This window comes from Chondrus crispus, genomic scaffold (genome assembly GCF_000350225.1).
Source record: "Chondrus crispus Stackhouse genomic scaffold, scaffold_41, whole genome shotgun sequence".
NCBI lineage: Eukaryota > Rhodophyta > Florideophyceae > Gigartinales > Gigartinaceae > Chondrus > Chondrus crispus.
In genome coordinates this window covers 189,721-208,727 of record NW_005179300.1, presented here as the reverse complement: position 1 = coordinate 208,727, position 19,007 = coordinate 189,721, and the positions used below count along the sequence as shown (strand labels likewise).

At 52.6% G+C, this 19,007-nt stretch overlaps 2 protein-coding genes across 2 annotated transcripts; one reads left to right on the top strand and one right to left on the bottom strand.

The window, feature by feature from the left end:
• Positions 1-3,921: 3,921 nt before the first annotated feature.
• Positions 3,922-6,827, top strand: CHC_T00006445001 (hypothetical protein). The gene is made up of 5 exons (XM_005718488.1): positions 3,922-4,699; positions 4,793-4,831; positions 4,951-6,319; positions 6,542-6,718; positions 6,788-6,827. The coding sequence occupies exons 1-5, from the start codon at positions 3,922-3,924 to the stop codon at positions 6,825-6,827; spliced, it is 2,403 nt and encodes an 800-aa protein (XP_005718545.1).
• A 673-nt stretch (positions 6,828-7,500) lies between these two features.
• CHC_T00006444001 (hypothetical protein) lies at positions 7,501-11,619 on the bottom strand. Its single transcript, XM_005718487.1, has 6 exons — positions 10,116-11,619; positions 9,612-10,082; positions 9,112-9,563; positions 8,978-9,014; positions 8,662-8,774; positions 7,501-8,574 (listed from the first exon to the last, which is right to left on the bottom strand). Exons 1-6 carry the CDS (start codon positions 11,617-11,619, stop codon positions 7,501-7,503), a joined length of 3,651 nt encoding a protein of 1,216 aa, XP_005718544.1.
• Positions 11,620-19,007: the final 7,388 nt, after the last annotated feature.

The following is a 19,007-nucleotide window of genomic DNA, read 5'->3' as shown; positions in this document are numbered from 1 at the left end:
CGGAAGGTACGCAGGTATGCAAATGGCATCTGAAACTTCTCCCTGTTTCGCGCCAAAGAGTGAAAACGTCTCGTTCGGGACTTGCAGAGAACGGACCCCCAAGTACCTTCTGGAGAAGCAACGTGCTGCAAGATGTGGCCAATCACATCTTGGAACGGCTCATATTTTGTATGCCATATTTTCCCATTTCTTGTTTGGAACGACCCTAAGTCCATTTGGACTATTACTGTTGTGGCAAGGGAGTACGTCTACATGCTATAATGCAATCACTTTTTTTCCCCCGACCTTCCGTATGCAAAACGTATGCTCGGTACACCGATCAACTGAAAAGTAGGGATGTGAGGCAAAATTGCCGGTCGTCTTATACGACATAGCCTCGCCCTAAAACGTTGCGAATATGAATCCATTGCACAAAGTAGTGGAATCTGGCGTCGAGGACTGCATCCGACACTCCCTGGGAATAGGACCATAGACAACACAAACGCACAGCCTAACGCCTGTCAAACAAGGCTAGTATATCTACTGTATGGTGCAGCATATGAAAGCGAGATGATAAACACACGCGGCGAGTATGAGAAAACCCCAGTGATATCTCGTCCTGTCTACCAAATTTTAACGTAATGTATACTGCGATTCTCGCGTGTGCTCACCAAAAGACAAGCCACGGCATTTTCTAACGCTTAGTACCGATATGCGCAATCACTTCATGAATGGGTTCAAACACCAAGTGGTTCTCATTCTTTCACTGCAGCATTAGCCACGTGACGAAGTTGGAATGTTTGACAGCTCTCACTGCATTTTCGTTATGGCGAACGTCATTCGAGGGTACCTTTATGTCAGTTGCTGTCTTTTGCTTTCGACTACGCGGCCCGGAAATCCACACACACACAACTGCAGTGAAGGTTGACTTTCAGTTAGTTCATTCCAATGAAAAGTCCATTTGTGGCGGTTGTCGTTTTCGTTGCCTGTTCATTCCAACTAATATAACTACATATACACCTTTCATACCACATCAATGCCCCCTCATGAAGAGGTGTCTATCCGTTAGGTAAGCATTGGTAGCATAAGGTACACCGCAAAGAAGCTGAGGACGCTGTATATATGGAGGGAGCTCAACAAAAGGTACGGCAATTGCTGGCATTGAGGAGTCTAATGTCATTTGCCGGTGACGCATTGGGAATTTGTCGGGATCCCTTTCAAGAAGATTCTTTGAAAACTCATGCCTTTAGCAATAATGAACAGAATAGTAGACGAGTCGGCAGTATGGAGAGACTTTCTGTTCAAAGGGGAAATGTCCCTCAGACTCAAGCCTTTCAAAGGGGTTATTAAGGCACCTTCTGATGCATTGTCATCTCGAATGAAGAACTAACGCCTGACTAAATCAACGCAGTTTGATACCTGTCCACAGCTCAACACGAAGCTCGAAGTTGTTGTTGGCGACACTCGACCTTCACATATTAACAGCCGCTCCTTAAACCGCCTGTAAGGAGAAGGCAATGGGAACCTGGACTTTCAAGTGAGGCATCGTCCCACGTGCCTCCTCTTTGCACCGGTTCTACTACAACTAAAATGCATTCAGAATATGCTCTGCACTGGTCGACTCTTCAAATTAGTGTTTTACAAGAAAAGATCCTAGAGCATTCCTGACTTCATATGAAGGACTATTCTCGGGGGGGGGGGGGGGGGGGGATCAGAATGCCTACTTAAGGGTTAGTCACAGGAGAGAGGCACTACCCCTCTCCACTCATAATTTAATATGAGTATCTTACCAATGATATTGAGGTACAGACGGGGATCGCTGGGCAGAGATTGAGTCAGGGAGTGGTATTTTAAACAATATTCGTATGATGTGATGCCATGTACAAGTACTACATAGATCAATACAGATACTGATGATGTGTAGGCAGGCTCCTTAGTGAATGATAGTTTTCAACCATATAGAGGAACACATCATCGCAGAAAAGTTGAAAGGCTGAGACAGCCCCTTCCCAGCAGATTTATCTCTTACTATGGTAAGGATGCTTGACTGGAACTCTGTAATGAATCCTCACACCAACTTGAAATAGACTTCGACGTTTGTGTGCAATCAGTTATATCTCCATATATCTTCATACTTCTACATCCCAGCAATATGACCCACTTGTTCTCTTAGACGATGCGAGTTTACACCTGCGGAGAGGAACAGAATCTATTGACGCCATGATCTGGTCTTTTACCAACTGGTCCCTGAAGACCTTATCTCCAAACGAGTCAGCAAAGAAGAGCTTCTTCCGCATAAGTATTGACGTGAGCGTTAAGCGAACCATAACGGTGCATGACTTGAGATCTCCAATAACATATTCAGGTTGAGGTGTCCGCAAACCGCCTCTATTTTAAAGCCATACAAGCTGAAGCGTATGAATCATTTGTTCGTGCGACAGACTAGTCCCAGTCATGACAAATATGAATTTTGGGACAACGATTATCGCTTCGAACTGTACACTCAAAGTCGCGAGGCTGCTTTTTCGGTTGTCTGGTCCACCCGGGGTAATCAATCGCATAAGAGGTCTGCTTTACTCCCGACCAGACATCCGTAAGGTACAGTTTGTTCCTTTCTGGTTCGTGCAACGTTGCTGGGAATTTAACAAGAGGACTGGAAGAGGATGTACACATGCACAAGGGAGCAGTTCCCAGAAGAATGGTACAGTAGTGAAGAAGTTCGTGGACTGAAGAATTGCTTTCAAGGATGCCGTTGTTCTGGACAAAATAATTTCCGTATGGACAGTTAGTTGACAGCGCCATGAGTGCCACAACGGCCGGCGATTTATTCTGATTTTTCCAGATATCAGGTATAATGTCATCTGAGGGTGCTGGAAAGCGCTAGAGGTGAGTACTTCTAAACTATTTCAAGTTGGCAAATGGCCACTCCCATTTGCCCACTGCAACCCAAAACAGTTTTGCCAAACCTCGTCCATAATTCGTTTCATCTGCTAAAAACCTTCTTCTTGTGCAATCGTAATCTTCATGTTCTAATATGAGAGCGGGACAACATTAAAGAGAGCTGCTTGAAGGCAACTTCACAGATCTTCATGATGTTCTTCCGATCCCAGTACTGTACAGGACATGCTTTTAGGTGAGACTTCGAAAGCATGTCATGTGGATCTACACAGGAACCTTGGTATGTCGTTTCTTATCGAGGGTGGTCCTCTTATACACTGGTTTGAACGACGATTGCTCTGTGTGAATTGATCCGTAGAAATTTGCCTAGAGAACGTCGTATTCGTAGGGCTTCAGCATTCATTCGTTTTAAAATTTTGCTGCGGCATGGACTTCTCATACTGAGAGCTGCATGTGAGGAGGGAAATGAGGCATATGCAGCGCTCTCGCCCTCACGAGTACCGTTCACTGCAAGATCAAGTCGTAGAATTTGAATGGTTCTTACGTGCGAGAGGGAGTCATTGACCCATTACAACTGACAAGTGCATTGTGAGGCTAAGATGTTCAAGTGAAGAAATCCATGAAACCTGCACAGCCTCTCTGGTGTGAGGAACGATACTGATGTACATATCAAAAGGCAATGCGAACGAAAACTGATGCTCTTGTGGATGACGGATGACTGAATTCTCTTACCAAGAGACGAACTATGAGTCATCAGGCATCAAAATCACATGCCAAGACATCTTAAGGAAGAACTCTTCATGAATATTCTGTATGATATTCAAATAGAAAGTGTCTTTCACGAAAACGTTACAAACCAAAATGGAAGAGCATCGGTTTTTGGTTTCAACGTGAAGAGGAGTACAGAACTTCCACAGAACTTTCAAGGTATGACTTGTTGCGTGCCGATTTTCAGAAACAGCTTATGTCGTGAATATCAAAAACACTTTTTGGCAAAACCCTCATCACCTTCGACGCGAAGGCGTTGCTACCAGTGTTTTTGTGATGGAAATACGTTCACTGCACCGATGGTCAGCAAAGTGTGAAAGCGTTCTATCGAGCTATGGGTTTACAATTCTCTTCCTCGTTTCATATATTAACGCGCTTTTGCTGATGTTCTTCTGGGGAGCACACGAAGAATACGTTCATACGAAAACACCTATCCTGAGGTGGTACATCTCAATCGCACGCGGTTTTGGTTATACTTTAAATCTGAACTGCGGGTTACTCATATTTCTGGCTTCCCGGCTGGTATTTACTCTCGTTCGCGAGACTCCATTGAATCTGGTTGTCCCTTTTGATAAGAGCTTCCCAGCTTTTCATGTTATTGTCGCCTACATAACGTTTGCATCTGCTGTTTCGCATGCCCTGTTTCATTTGATATGGATCATTGAATGGGGTCAGTGGGGAGACGGGCTGTGGGGAATCAGCATGTGCGTTAGTTCGGGCATAATCTTACTTGTGGTCTCGACTCTCATTGTGATATCATCTCTGCCATCGATACGTCGCACGAAGTTTCAAATATTTTATAGCCTTCATAACTTGTTTGCAGTGTTGTTCTTTACTCTTTTGCTTTTGCACGGAGTGTATCGTGGAAAGCCATACACTTACAAATGGATAGTACCACCGCTGATAATCTACACAATGGATAGAATTGTCAGGCGCGTGAAGACCGGAAATAGCAGCATCTGGCTGTATAGCGAAAATTCATACCTTTGTGGTACCAACATTTTAAAGTTGCAACTTCCCAAGCAGTTCAAGTACCGTGCTGGACAATATGCAGGTAAGTTATTGCATGAGGTTCCAACATGAGATTCGGGCTTCCGACGCGGCTGATATCACACACTCACTTCATGCTGGAAAGTGCTCTTCGCAGAGGTGAAAGTCAATTCTATTCATAACTACGAATGGCATCGTACGTCTTCCGCGTTTATTGGCTCTTCCAGTTGCGGATGCTTGAAGAGTTTGTACACTAATCTGTCCTTTTATTTTTTTTCTTTTTGAAAACGCTGTTGGTTTATTCGTGCATTTCAGCGTTCACAATCGCATCTGCCCCGTTTGAAAAGACTATGTGTTTTTACATAAAAGCCGTAGGAGACTGGACAAGAGCCTTGCGACAAACGTTCGAAACGCGGATACAGGATGGTTCCGAATCGTCCTTGCGGGTCCAGATCAGGGGCCCGTACGGGGCTCCCGCTCAGCATGTTGGGGGCTATCAACGGGTAGTGCTCATTGCTGGGGGGGTTGGTTCCACACCTTTTTGTTCTGTATGCAAAGATATATTTCACAAAATGGACCACGAAATAGAGCAAGAAGTTACGTCTGACGAAGAAATTCGAGCGTCTAAGAAATTTCGGAAGGTCGAAAGAGAGCTGATGAGCTGTATAGCGGAGCTTTATAATGAGGCCATGGAAGATATCGAAGAGGAGAATGTAGAAAGCGACAGAGAGTCGAAGCCATATTCTCTTGGTGCTCTCTTCGCCATTACGAACGAGTTTGGGGACGGTGGTAGTGTTGCCGAACCGTCGATGCGAAAGATTGTGGGCCGTATCAACGACTTGAAAAACCTTCAATGCAGAAACCCGGATTCTCCTTCGACAGGAGCGAAGTTACCACTTTCTTATCCATGTAATCATTTCGAGTCGAGAGAAATTATGGCATCAAGAAGTGTATTTTGCATGAATGATACCGAGTGCAACACTATTGTCGGAAGTAAGCTTCAGTTGAATCGTTGGGAGAAATGGCTCTCCTCTTTGCACACGATCAGTGTAAACATGTCATTGTACATGATCATGCTCCTCCGAGTGGTAGTGCTTGCTTACGCATCCATATTCGATTCCATGCCGACAATGTCTTCAAGCTCTCAGACAAGTGTTCTCTATGACAACATGTGGATTACATGGTGCGATTCACTGCTTGGCCTTCTAATTCTCTTGGTGACTTCGGCTACCTTGTGCATCGAGCTTCTCGTCTACCGTAAATCGTTCTTCAAGTCGAAAGGCTCGCTAACAGACGCACTACTTCTAATCCCAGTCTCCGCCCTATCCGTTTGCTTAGGCATCAGTGCGATCATTGGCAGAAGCAATGGCTTCTTCCTTCCCACCTATATCCATTTTGGTGTCATCTTACCGTTGTTAATGGTTCTCCTGCTGGTGAGATTGCACCGTGTGATCGGATCACGTGTGCTTCTGGCGGACTCGTACTCGCATTCAGATTACAAGATCATTCGGGCAATCGACTTCATCTGGACGACACCGTATGACGACGACGATGACTGGCTTCGGGAAGAGCTGGCGCCTCTGGCAGATGGCGCTAGTTTGAGTCTGCATCGATATGTAACTCGCGAGAAACAAGATGTAGAGCGGGGTACGGGCGCTGGAAAGGACAGGGGAATGGCAGGAGTGTCGACAAACTTTGGGTATGTACAGCACTACTGTCAGTGAACATCGTACTTCACGCGGTGTGATTTTGCGAACCGTTTTTACATAAAAGGCGCGACTGGGCGTGGAATGGTGTTGGAAATTGCCAACGCATGGGAAGGACTCGTTACTAACCAAAATCGATCAAACCAATACTGACGTCCCACATGACCTGTTATGTCTTCCACCGCACGTGCACGCATCAGACGACCGGAATGGGAGGGCGTGCTGAAGCAGATTGCAGAGGGCACGCCGACGAACGGCAAGGTTGGAGTTTTCTTCTGCGGGCCGAAGGGCATGTCTAAGGCGATTCGTAAGGCGATCATGAAAGTGCAGGTGCTGACAAATCTCCGCGGGACGTACCTGGGAACTATCCAAAGGACGTCGGTAAGCAGTAGCGGAATGAACGCCATGGATTATGGAGACCTTGAGCGACTGAAGGCTCGTGGGAGTAATATACGGTTCGTGTTCCGGGAGGAGAACTTTGGTTGACAGGGCTACAATAGAAAGGGGCTATGTTGTAGCTCGTAGCGAGAATAGCAAATGAGGATGACGCCCTTCTTCAAGTCGGCGATGCGATCGATCTATGGACTAAAATGGGCATTCCAAATGACCGAGGCTATGCCCCCTGTGTCGTTCTTGTGAAGCAGGGCGCCAGTTTGTGGATATCTATCTATCTTTGGAACTGATTCTTTTCTTAACTCCTGATCGGCCCCTGAACCTCTTCCAGGCGCGTGCGAGCAAAAACGTGATCCTTGAAAGGAGTGGCTGAGTATTCTCGGACACAGGGCATCAATGTGCATGACACGTTGGCAAGCAAGGCAGTGTAGAATCGTTGTTCCCAGAGTTAGTTATGTGTCCCTGGCTGCCGGCGGTGCCAGATAAAATACTCCTTGGGGCTCTATTTGCTAAACTCGTGTTTGTTGCAGTGCTACATGTGAAAGTTTCTATCATAATGTCTCTCATATGGCGATATACCTCACCACGCGAATGGGTCACGCGGTGAGGAAAGAACTTGCCTTGTTTAGGGTTACAGTAAATTAGTATACAGTACAAGTGGGCTCCGTGCGCGCTTCGCGCGCCGAGCCGAGGCGTGGAGGAACACTATTTGGGAAGGGTGGCAATGAAAATATGTAAAGACAATGGCGTTTACTTTTTTTGGTAACTACTGAAGGACCTCGGGGTACACTACGTTTCGCGTGGTTTCATTGGACTCTCGAGTGAGGACAGTGACGTTGCCTGGGTGAGTAGTCCTTGATAGTGCGACATAGAGTTGACCGTGCGAGAAGCAGTGATCTCGTAAGTCGAGACCAATGCGGCCACCGAAGGATTGGCCTTGCGCTTTGTTCGTTGTAAGGGCGAAGCACGTGCGAATGGGGAACTGCGTTCGGGTGAAGCCAGGGATGGGAAAGTTGTCGTCTCCTGGTCCGCAGGGCATTCGAGGAAGACACAATCTGTTGCCTTGGTGTGACCCGGTGGTAACGTGTAGAAAGAGCAGGTTGTTGGTCATGTTCTCGATGACATATCGCGCGCCGTTGACGTGACCGGTAGCGGGATCGAGATTGCGCAGAAGCATGACGATGAAGCCTTTCTTGAGCTTGAGCTTGTGGTCTGGTAGAGCAGATCCGGCGGTCAAGGTGTTGAGCATTTCTGTGGGATAGATCGGCGCGTTGGTGTCTTCGTTCTCGACCTTGTCTGCGCTCAAATACGTTCGATACGATCCCGGAATCATGTTGCCGATGACTTCGTTGACTTCCTCGAGCGGCCTGTTCTTTGGGGTGAGTATAACGCGCTTGGTGAGCCAGGCAGGGTCGGCGTGATTGTCTCGAATGCCTTGGAAGACCTTGAGGCATAAATTGCGGATGGTGTGCTCGAACGCAACGGACTGTGGTAGTGAGATCCATTCCGGGCGCTGTTCGCCTTGAAGTCTGCCTTCCCCGACGCTGAGGAGGAATTCTGGAAAGTTGAGAGCCTCCACATCTGCTGCACGGTCCGCTCGGAGAGCAGCAAGGCGCATGTTCTCGGTAAGGCGCAGGAATCGGCACTCTCGATACAGCGGGGAAGCCTTGACGCACGCACTCACGATTTGACCTCTGGACCCGCCCGGAACGACGGGAAGGATTTGTCTAAAGTCTCCAGCGAGCACGAGGAACTTTCCTCCGAAGGGCCGGTCGGTTTGCATCAAGTCTCGAAGGGAGCGATCGACAGTCTCAATGCAATGTCGATGGCACATGACGATCTCGTCCCATATGATGAGATCGACTTGTTGCAGTGTACGGCCTGTGTCGGAGTTTGCGGAGAAGCTGCACGTGCTTTCGGCAGATACAGGAATGGGAATCTTGAACACGGAATGAGCGGTGCGTCCACCGTCGAGCAGCACAGCAGCAACAGCAGACGTAGCGACAGCGATGACCTGCTTACGGCGCGTACGAAGGAAGTCTTGAATGGCGCTGAGCACGAATGTTTTGCCTGTTCCGCCAGGAGCATCGAGGAAGAAGAGACGACCACTTCGTGTCGGCATAGAAGGTCCCGCAACGGCGCTTAAGGATCCTTGAAGCAATGCAGAGACGGATACGCCTGGAAGCAAGGAGCCCACTATTTCGTCAAAGGCATGACGTTGATTTGTGTTCAACAGCGGCAACGACGTCTGTAGTCGCCCTTCCCACTGCTGCGCTCGTGCTTCGTGGGTCTTGATCTCGTTTTGCTGTTCCAAAGCGGGCAGGCTGTCATCGGGCAGTGGGAGTCCGAAGTTTGCTAGCGTCCAGTCGGATCGCACGGTCTGCAGAGCCTCCTGTACCTCTCGAAGTACGTAAGATGTGGCGTGGTGATCATCGCGAAGCTGCTGTCTTCGAATGGGTTGTCTGCGTGCACGATTGCGAATATCGGTGAGAAACATGTCCAGGTGGTCGTTCCACAGCGAGAGAGGGTCCGAAGGCTGGCAGTGTGCCAGAATCGTAGCAAACAGATGAGAAAGAGGAACGAAGCTTGACCGGAATGAATCTCGGATTGCGTGCTTCCACTCGGCATCGTCGGCCAGCAAACCGAGTCGTAAGCAAGCTTGTCGGAAGCTGGTACACTGCTCGCCGTCGATATTTCGCAAGTTCTCGAAGGATGTTGCCCCTGGCACTTGTGTGAGGAGGAGGCGAAGAAAGTAGCGCTCACCCTCCCTCGGACTGACAGTGTAGATTCGACCGACTACGTTGGCACCTGTACCACTGAAATCGTAGGCTTCCTCTTCGCTGGTGGCGTTCCGTCTTCGCAGGGTTGCTCTTGGACTCCATGACTTGGTGCGTGTCTTCCACGTAAAGTACCTTGGAAACTTGTGGTACCGAATATGCCGCGCGCTTGGGTACTTCTCGTTGGCTTTAAACCACTCGGTCAGCTTCGTGCCTGTTGCTGGTCGAAGCGCCGCCTCCTGCTCTCGCCCTTCCTCAAAGTAAACCGTGTGGTGGTTGGGCAGATGCACTGCAAGCCTGACTACTGGAGGATTGCGGTCTACAATGTCAAAGGAGAATAACCTCCATGCGGCCTCCGATGCCGAAACGTATCTGGCATCTTGGAAGTTGGAGATCTCGTCGTAGCGCTCGTTCTCGGCAGTGATTTCCATGGTCACTCGGTCTTGTCCCTTGCACACATACTTGAAGAGGTACTTGATTCCGCCAACGCGTGACACGCAGAGTTCAACATTCAAATGGCAAGCGAATGAACGTAGAAGCACAGGACTGTGAGGAACGACCCAGGAGTTGTCTACCACGACGGGTTGCTGTCGTCGGCCAATACGGGAGGGTCGCTCGATGGAGACGCCACCTGCAGAGGGTGCCCTTCTTCGGTACGTGATGTAGTACTCACTGTCGGACTGGCTGGTTTCGTGTTTGAACGATTTTGGAAACCCTTTCCTGCAGTACCGCTCGCCCATGCACACGGCTGTTGGATTGTGTTCTCCACATGGATTGTGAATCATATGCTTGAGCACGACCTCTTGGAGTTCTGGATCTTGGGCAGACGGGATCTCGGCAGAGATAATGCGTTCGACGTTTTCGGGAGTACGCAGATCATTCTTGGAGACTTCATCTAGGAAAAATACAACGTGAGCGTGGGGAAGACCGCGTTTCTGAAACTCGATGACTCGTACATGGGCAACAACGGTTCCGAATACTTCTTCGTTGATGACCAAGGACATGAGATCTTTCATTTTGAGACGAAACACACGTGCGCACAGATCCGGTCTGTCCTGAGGCGTTTGGTTCGGCAGTAGGGCTCTTGTGATCTCCGGCCAGCTTGGATTGCATGTCATGGTGAGGAAGATGTCCGGGTGGCCAATTTGGTTCGATATAGCAATGATGTCGTGCATCTGCTGCCTCATATAGCGGTCACCTCCAATGTACGTGGAAGGGAGAATGAACAGTCGTCCCGCACGCACGGCATCGGCTTCATCTTCAGCACGACGGGAGTCTCCTAGGCTGTCGCGCAGTGAGGTGTAGTCGGCGGCTCGAAGTTGTGTCTGGTTGTGGCGGAGATAAGAAAGCCTTTCTGCCTCCACTTTGCAGAACTGGTCAACCAAGTATTGCTGAAAGAGTCGTGCTGCGTGCAAGATTGTGCTGAACTCGCCTGATCTTTCGAACAAATGCCATCCGTAGTACATCATCGGAGTAATCTTGGTACGTCTGCCGTCTTGAACACTGGAGAATCGAAGCTCTGGATACCATCCATCTCTACCGTTCTGGAACAAAAGCACGTAACTCAATGGATCGTATGCGCGATGACTGACTGAAATCGGATCCAGCACTTCGTTCCCGTTACTGTTCAGAGTCACTCTCCTGCGCACGACGATATCTCTTCGCCCAATCTCTCCGTCTTCATTTCCAGGGATCAATGCGGCGACTTCAGAAGCTTCGGGACCATTGTACCGGCGCACGTGCTCATGACTTGGCCTGCGGTCGGCATGGATGACCATCTGGTACGTGGCAGGACAGTTGTTTTGAGGAGATTGAGCCCATTCTCGCATACACAGAAACGTCTGCACGTAGGGGTTGCATTCGTGCAGCATGTGTGTCAGTTGCGTCATCAGTGCCTCTTCCAGTTGTCTAGAGGTTCCAAGCCTTGTGCGCGTCTGGGTGGCGTAGTCAGTGTCATGAATGTAAACGGAAGCATAGGAAGGCGCCCGCCCTTCGGATGGCATCATGGGACCCATGTAATGGTACATCCCGCCCTGCATCGTCATTGTGGGGTTAAAATTAGAAGGACCGGGACCTCTGTTCACCCATTTGGCGACCACGGATGCCATCGATAGCGCTACATTTTATGCTCGAATGTTCTTACGGAAGCTGCAGGCCCTTGGAGTATCATCGATGAGAAGAGAGCGCAGAAGAGCTGGCGGGTCGGGGAGAAGCGGCAATGACAGCTTCCCCTTCCCACAGCATGTGGAAAAAATGGGCCTTGCGGCAGAGCTGCCCCCGATGCGTTCTTGGACGAAATGCAGAGCTTTGCAGTGTGAACACTCAACACGGATCATGCCGAGATCGCGGTACGAAGGAGAGGACTCCGGTAGTGGAGGGAAGAGCTGTCGAGAGGCACTTCGAGCCTGGCGGTCGGATCTTTGCCGCGCAGCTATGACAGGGGATATATCCACAGCTCTCGCTTGTCGCATTGCCAAGCGATTCGACTCCTGTCTCGAAGATCTCAGTGGAGTATTTTCCTCGGCTCGGCCTCTTTGGGTTGCAATAAGATTCGATTCTCGCCGCCCCTCACGAATAGGAGTACATTCCTCCGCTCTAGTGCCTCCTGTCGCAATGCGATCCGCTTCGCGCCGCGCATTTCGGAGGGGGGTGGTTTCTCCCGCTCTGCGGGCCCTGGCTCTCTCCCTCAGTCGACGGAGACGCTCCTCGCGCTGCTCAGACGTCTCTGCTGCTCTTCGTGCTGCAGCACGTTCACGGTCGGCTTGACGACGCGCTTCCCTCTGAGATTCGGTTTGTTGCCCCGTCCGGATTCTCGCACGGGCTCGACGTGCTTCACGACGTGCTTGAGCGTCAGATGCAGACTCTTGCGCTCTTCTTTCCCTTGCACGCGCGTTTCTTTGCTGCCGTCTTGCTTCGCCACGTCTTCGCCCGCTGTTCCCGCCATTTATGTTCTGCTTGGCGCGCTAGTGTTATCCCTGCAAGTGCAGCTAGGGTTGACGCAAGTGCGAGGGGTCCGTTGTAGATCGCTATGAGTCGTAGCAAGCAGTCCTCAAAGGTCTAAACGCAACGTCAGCCAGCTAGGTCGTCCGCAAGAGCACTTAGCAAAAGAGTAACAATATAGGGCCTTTATTGTCTTGTACTATCCCGTGATTCAAAAGAACCAAAAACGAAATAGAAATAGACTAATGGTCCTACTATACACAGGGTACAGTATTAATACTCAGAGTACGACCACCTTGTCTATTTCTACTCCCAGGGAGCCCGGTATTAGAAAGAACCTCTTGCAAGGCTCTTCCCGCCGGGGTCGCTAAGTACGCGCGCTCCCTTTTCCCTCAGTGCGGTGGTTAGGTTTCCCAAGCCCTAACGGCACCTACACTGGGTCTTCTTGCAGCCTCTGTAGTTTGACGGAGGCTGCGTTTGATCTTCGTTGTCGACGTTGAAAACAACGTCAGTCCGACGTCCGCAGATTGCTCTGCGGAGGCCGTTGTTCCGAGCCCGATACTACAACACCAATAAATGGTGCGCTATCGGATTAGGCTTCCTGCACAGCGGCAGACTACCACTCTTTACTAAAAGCAAAGCGCAATAGCACCTAGGGACTATCCGGATGCCGTCAAGCAATCCGGTAAACTTTTCGCGGGGAATGCCGTATTCAGCCCACTACTAAGCCGGCATAGAATCACGATCTCTGCCTTGCCCAGACTCTGGTCACCACGCTACCAGGGAGCCGTCACGTGGTGAAAATTTGCTGAAGGTTGTTGAACTCGAAAGCAGGTACTGTGCTGCCGACGTGCGGCTATGTAAAAAACGTTTCTATTCGTGCGCGCTTTCGCCTCACCGCCACTTGTCACCAGGGGCGGCGCCACGTGTCGCCACTTGTCACCGGCACGCTACTGTAGTGCCGCATTGGTGTAACAGTTCGAAATTCAAAATAAAATTAATTTTACCGCCACGTGTCGCCACTTGCAACACGGGGCGTGGCCGCCGCCACTTGTCACGCCACGTGTCCCCGTGGCGGCCTGGCCTGCGAAAAAACCGCCACGTGTCGCCACTTGTCACTCGGGGCCGCCGCCACTTGTCACGCCACGTGTCCCCGTGGCCGCCACTTGTCACCGCGGCGCCGCCCCCGTGCGCCAATGGCAACGCGGGAGCGCAAGGACATACAGACACACACACAGACAACGATTTTAGTAGTTGTAGACAAGTGGGCTCCGTGCGCGCTTCGCGCGCCAGGCCAAGTCCCTTCCTCCTCCGCTCCTCGTTCTGCACACGCTGTCGTTCCCCGCCCCGCTGCTCCCCCTCCCTCTGCGCTAACTCTCCCGTCTTCTCTCCGGTCTTTGTCGCCCCTTGCCCCCTCGTCCTACCACACGTTACTCGCCCCTGCGCGTCGCGCCCGGTCCGCGCCGCCGCCCTCTGCGGCACCGCCCGCCTGTGTCGCCTTCCCCCCCGGACGCGGTTCGGTCCCTGCAGCCCGCAAACATGGTCAGCACCGCTGCCCTTCACGCCGCCGCTCGCTTCCGCCTAACACTGCTACCTGGAGGCGGCTCCCGGCACCCACCCGCCTGCGCGCCCCCTCCTGCACCGCCGGCTGCGACACCTGCCCGGCTCGCAGCGACCACTTTCCCCGTTCTTCGCACCTCCGTGATGCGTGCGGCCCGCGCCGCCGCCCTCCGCGCCACCGCTCCCACCACTACCTCGACCGCCCCTTCCCAAGCGCACCCGTCCACCACGTCCCCGCGCCGCAGGCACACCCCGCCCACCAGCCCGCAGAACGTCTCTGCCACGCCCACGTCCGTCCGCCCCGCCACTGCCACCCACCACGCACGTCGCCCGCCACATCTCGCCGCACACAGCGCTCTTCGCCGCGTGCTGCCCGCTCATGTTGCGCAGAAGCTCCACGCAGCTCGCCACCACGCGCACTTCGCCCGCCCGCCGGTCCAGCAGAGTCCCCGCCGCCGCTTGGAACCGCTTTGCGTGGAGCTGCATGCACACCGCGTCCGCGATCTCGCGCGCACGCCCGTCCCACCCGCCGCACTCGCCCACCACGGCGTCAACGCCTGCCTCCGCTGCTACCAGGCACACCACGTCCGTCACCGTCTCTGAGCAACCCAGTTAGCGCCCGCTCGCCGTCGCGCCTCCCCCGCCCCCCAACACGCGCGCCCGGTTGAAGCCCGCTCGCCGTCCCGCCTCCCCCGCCCCCCGGCACGCGCGCCCGGTTGAAGACCCTTGTAGTACTCCACGCCATCCAGCTCTGGCCCGGTCCGCTCCCGCGCCCTCCGCTTCCCCACGCGCACGCGCGAGTGTGGTGATCCATGCCGCCCCGCCTCGGCGCCCCCCACCTACCCTCCCCCACCGTCCCCATCGCTGCCCCAGCCCACATCTCCTCCACGTCATCGCCGCACACCCAAAACCGCCCTCCGCCCACCATCATCTTGCAGCCCACCGTCCCTATCGCCGCCCGTCGCCGCCCCGGCCCGCACTTCCTCGTCGCCGCGCATCCACATCCACCCCCCAAAGTCGGAGCACCACGCGCTGCGCAACTCCGCCTTGAAGAATTCCGGCCCCCCCACGCACAGCTCCCCGCGCACCACCGCCCCGCTCACGTCGCCACGAGCCTCCGGTATTTCGGGCAGCCCCGTGTCTCACGCGTCTGCCCCCCTGTCGTACGCGTCCATCTACCACACCGCCGTCACGTGCTCGCAGTGCCCGCCCCAGTTCCGCCCACAATGAAGATCCGCGTGGCGCGGTTTAAACGGATCCGGGCTAAAATTTGTAGTGTACTGTAGCGCGGCCGCGCTCGGCAGTCTGCACAGTTATTTTAATTTTAAAATTTAACTTGTCGCCACTTGTCAGCCTGTACTGTAGTGGGGCCCCGCCCCGCAGTCCGCACAGTAATTTTAATTTAAAATGTTACACTTGTCGCCACTTGTCACCGCCACGTGTCCCCGTGGCGGCCTGGCCTGCGGCCAGGCCCCGCCCGTGGCCGCCACTTGTCACGGTAGCGCCAATGGCAACGCGGGAGCGCAAGGACATACAGACACACACACAGACACGGATTTTAGTAGTTGTAGATAACCCCTCTATATGAATCTCCTCAAAAGGAATAACCCCTGTAAACGAATACATCCATGCTCCACCGATGCTGGTTCCGTGTTTTTGGCCTGTTCAGGGGGGTGCTGGTAATACGAATTCAAGAATACACTTCTTGGATAGGGCCCTAATTTTCACTTATAATTTCAGGTTCTGGCAACCTCCGTATAATAATAGTTTAATCTCCAAATGATCATTCAACCGGATCAGATAGATCCAAAAAAGATCCATTCTAGGCCGCGCATTTCGTAACGACATTTTATTGAATGCTCTTGGTGTTATTCTGCTTGATACAGTGCAATACAGCTCTGTACTGCATTGCATCTAGTCTAGGCGGACGCTTTTTTGAGCTGTGGCGCATCGTGAAGTCGCAATTCTTGAACAACACCGATTTGACCGACAGCATCATGGCCAGAGTTCGTCTCACAATTTCCCAAAAGAAAAAGATACTTCACGAGATCGACAAAAGAAAAGCAGACGGCAGAAACGTGGATCAGACAGCCATTGGACAGTGGGCATCACACACTTTCAATCTTTCCCATCCTTTGCCGCAGCCGACCATTTCCAAAATAATTGCCAAGAGAGCAGCTGTCTCAACCTCTGCAACTCCGAATCAAAAGCGGCGCGGGGCACTCTTCAATGATCGCCTAGACGAAGGGCTTGCTTTGTGGGTATCTGATTGTGCAAGCAAAAGTGTTGCTCTTTCAGATCTTGCTATCAAGGAAAAAGCAAATCGGATATTAGGCGAGGTTAACAACGAGCTCGAAGACACTGAAAAGATTGATATGAAGTTCAGCAACGGCTGGTTGTACAAATTCAAACAAAGACACGGACTTTGACGCATTAAAATGCATGGCGAAAGTGCCTCTGCCGAAACTGTTGTGGCGACGGAAGTACTGCCAGCTCTCAGGGAAAAAATCCGCACATATGCGCATGAAGATATATACAACGCTGACGAGTTCCGACTTCAGTACTGTCTTGCGCCTGATAGCACAATTGCCGCACAGCAGGTAAGCGGAACTAAAAAAGACAAAGCACGCATTACATGTCTTGCGTGCTGCAATGCAACTGGTACGGACAAACTTCCGTTGCGAATCATTGGGCGGGCAGAAAAACCAAGGGCATTTAGAAGAAAGAGCGGAGTAGAATTGGGATTTGACTACAGGTGGATGCAAAGGCATGGATGACAAAGATACTTTTTAATGAATGGTTAGAGCGTTTTAACACTCATGTGCGACTTCGTGGGAGGACAGTAGTTCTTTTGTTGGACAATTGCTCTGCCCATGGAAAAGATCACGAAGTTGCCGCTTTAAACCTTTCGAACACGCGCGTTATATTTTTGCCTCCGAACACGACATCTTTGATCCAACCGTGTGATGCGGGTATTATTGCTGCCGTCAAATGTCGGTATCGCCGCTTGCAAATTGCAAGGGTTTTGGATTACATTGATATCGGTGAAAGGAACATTTACAAGGTCGATGCTAAGCAAGCAATGAGATGGATTCAGAAATGCTGGAATGAACTTCCTGCCGAAGCAATTTATAATTGCTGGCTTCACACTAAACTGGTTGATGGAGATATAGACAGTGTTGCAGTGGAGGGGGTTGAAAATGAGTTGACGTCATTGCGAGATGACATATCAGATGTGGTACACACAGTAGATCGTCGGATGCTTGTTGAAACACTTCTTAACAATCCCTCAGAGAACAGTGCAACGGCGGAGGTCACAGATGATGAAATCATTGGGTTTGTTCTGAATGGAATGACAGATACAGGCGAGAATGAAGATATAGAAGGTCAAACCCCTCCAAGTTTGCCTTCCTGTCGGGAGCAGCTGCGCATCCTTGCTACTGCAAGGCTTATTATGGAGCAGTATGGAGGCTATGCTCACACTACAGGAGGTATATCTCGTGTTCAGCGCGAGATAAGGCGTGATCAGCAGGATAGCGCCATTCAGACGAAAATAACGTCCTTTTGGGGCTAGGCTACACGTGTAAAATATTTGAAAAGTGTACCTCTTCGACGGATACACCCCTCACTATGAATATGACTAGATTCCACCGACCCCATTCCTATAGGGGGTTATACTGTATAACGGACAGTCCCATGCGACTAGCGCGTAGGCCTGCTCGGAGGCAGATTTGAACAGACGTGTCTACGCAGAATCCTTCACGAACAGCGCTCCGACTGCCCGGAGGTTCGGTTGGGTTTGAAGAGCCGGTCGTAGGCTCTTCTAGACATTAATAAACTGTTTAAACTATTTCCTTAAAACTTTTCCTGGGACAATTCCCACATTGATCAATCGCGTTTTTTCCCTTACGTTTTTTTCTCGGTCATTCCATTGGCCAGGCGGCGATCCGCCACCACTCCGTCGGAGCACCTGGCGTATCTCCCCCCCAGCTCGTGTGTTCCTCGCCGCTCGCTGTCTGCCCTTTCGCCGCTCGCTCGCTACTGGTTTTGCTACCGCTCGCCCGCCGCTGCCCTCGCCGCCGCTCGCTCGCCACTGCGCTCGCCGCTGGCCGCTCGGTGCTTCCTTTGTCGCCACTCGCTCGGTGCTGCCTTTTTCGCTGCTCGCTCGACGCTGCCTCACCGCTGCGCCCCGCCGCTCCCCTGCTCTTCCGGCTGCGCAGCCGCTGCGCCCCCTCCCCTGCGCCGCGGCCGCCACTCGGGCTATTGGCTGGCCTACGCCGCCGCTGCCTCGTCACCGCGCCGCCGCCCGCCGCTTCTCGCCGTAGCCCTGCCGCTGCGCCGCCGCCGCCCGCCGCTGTCTATCCTGTGCCGCCGCTGCGCCCCGCGGCCCCCTGCTGTCCGGGCCGCACCGCCGCCGCGCCGCCGCAAATTGAGCTGTGCAGCCTGAGCCGCCGCTGCTACTGCCCGCCGCGCCGGCCGCTCTCGCTGCTGTTTGGTCCGCGCCGCCGCTGCCCCGCCGCCGCGCCCGCCGCTCCGGCTGCTGCCTGGCCTACGCCGCCGCTGCCTCGTTGCCGCGCCGCCGCCTGCCGCTCCCGCTTCTGTCAGGTCTGCGCCGCCGCTGGCCCCACTGCCGCACCGTCGCCCGCCGCTCTTGCTGCTGTCTGGGCCACGTTGCCCACACTTCCCCCGCAGTCGCGCCGGTGCCTGCAGCCGCGCTGTCTCTCGTCAGCGCTTCGTTCTGCCTGCCGCCGCATTGCCGACCTACAGCCGGTCCGGTCTGTACTACCTGGCCGCCTGCTTCCTCCGCCGACAGCTCGTCACCACTCTGCACTGCGCCTGGTATCACATTGCAGCAGAGCAGCCGACGCCAAACTCACTGCAGCTAGCTGTCGCCCGCCGGCGCTCGCTGCCGACCGCCGCTGCCGCTCCCTGTCGCCCGCCTCTACTGTCCTGAGTTCGGTGAGCCTGCACGCTCCGTTTTTTGTGCGCATCGCAT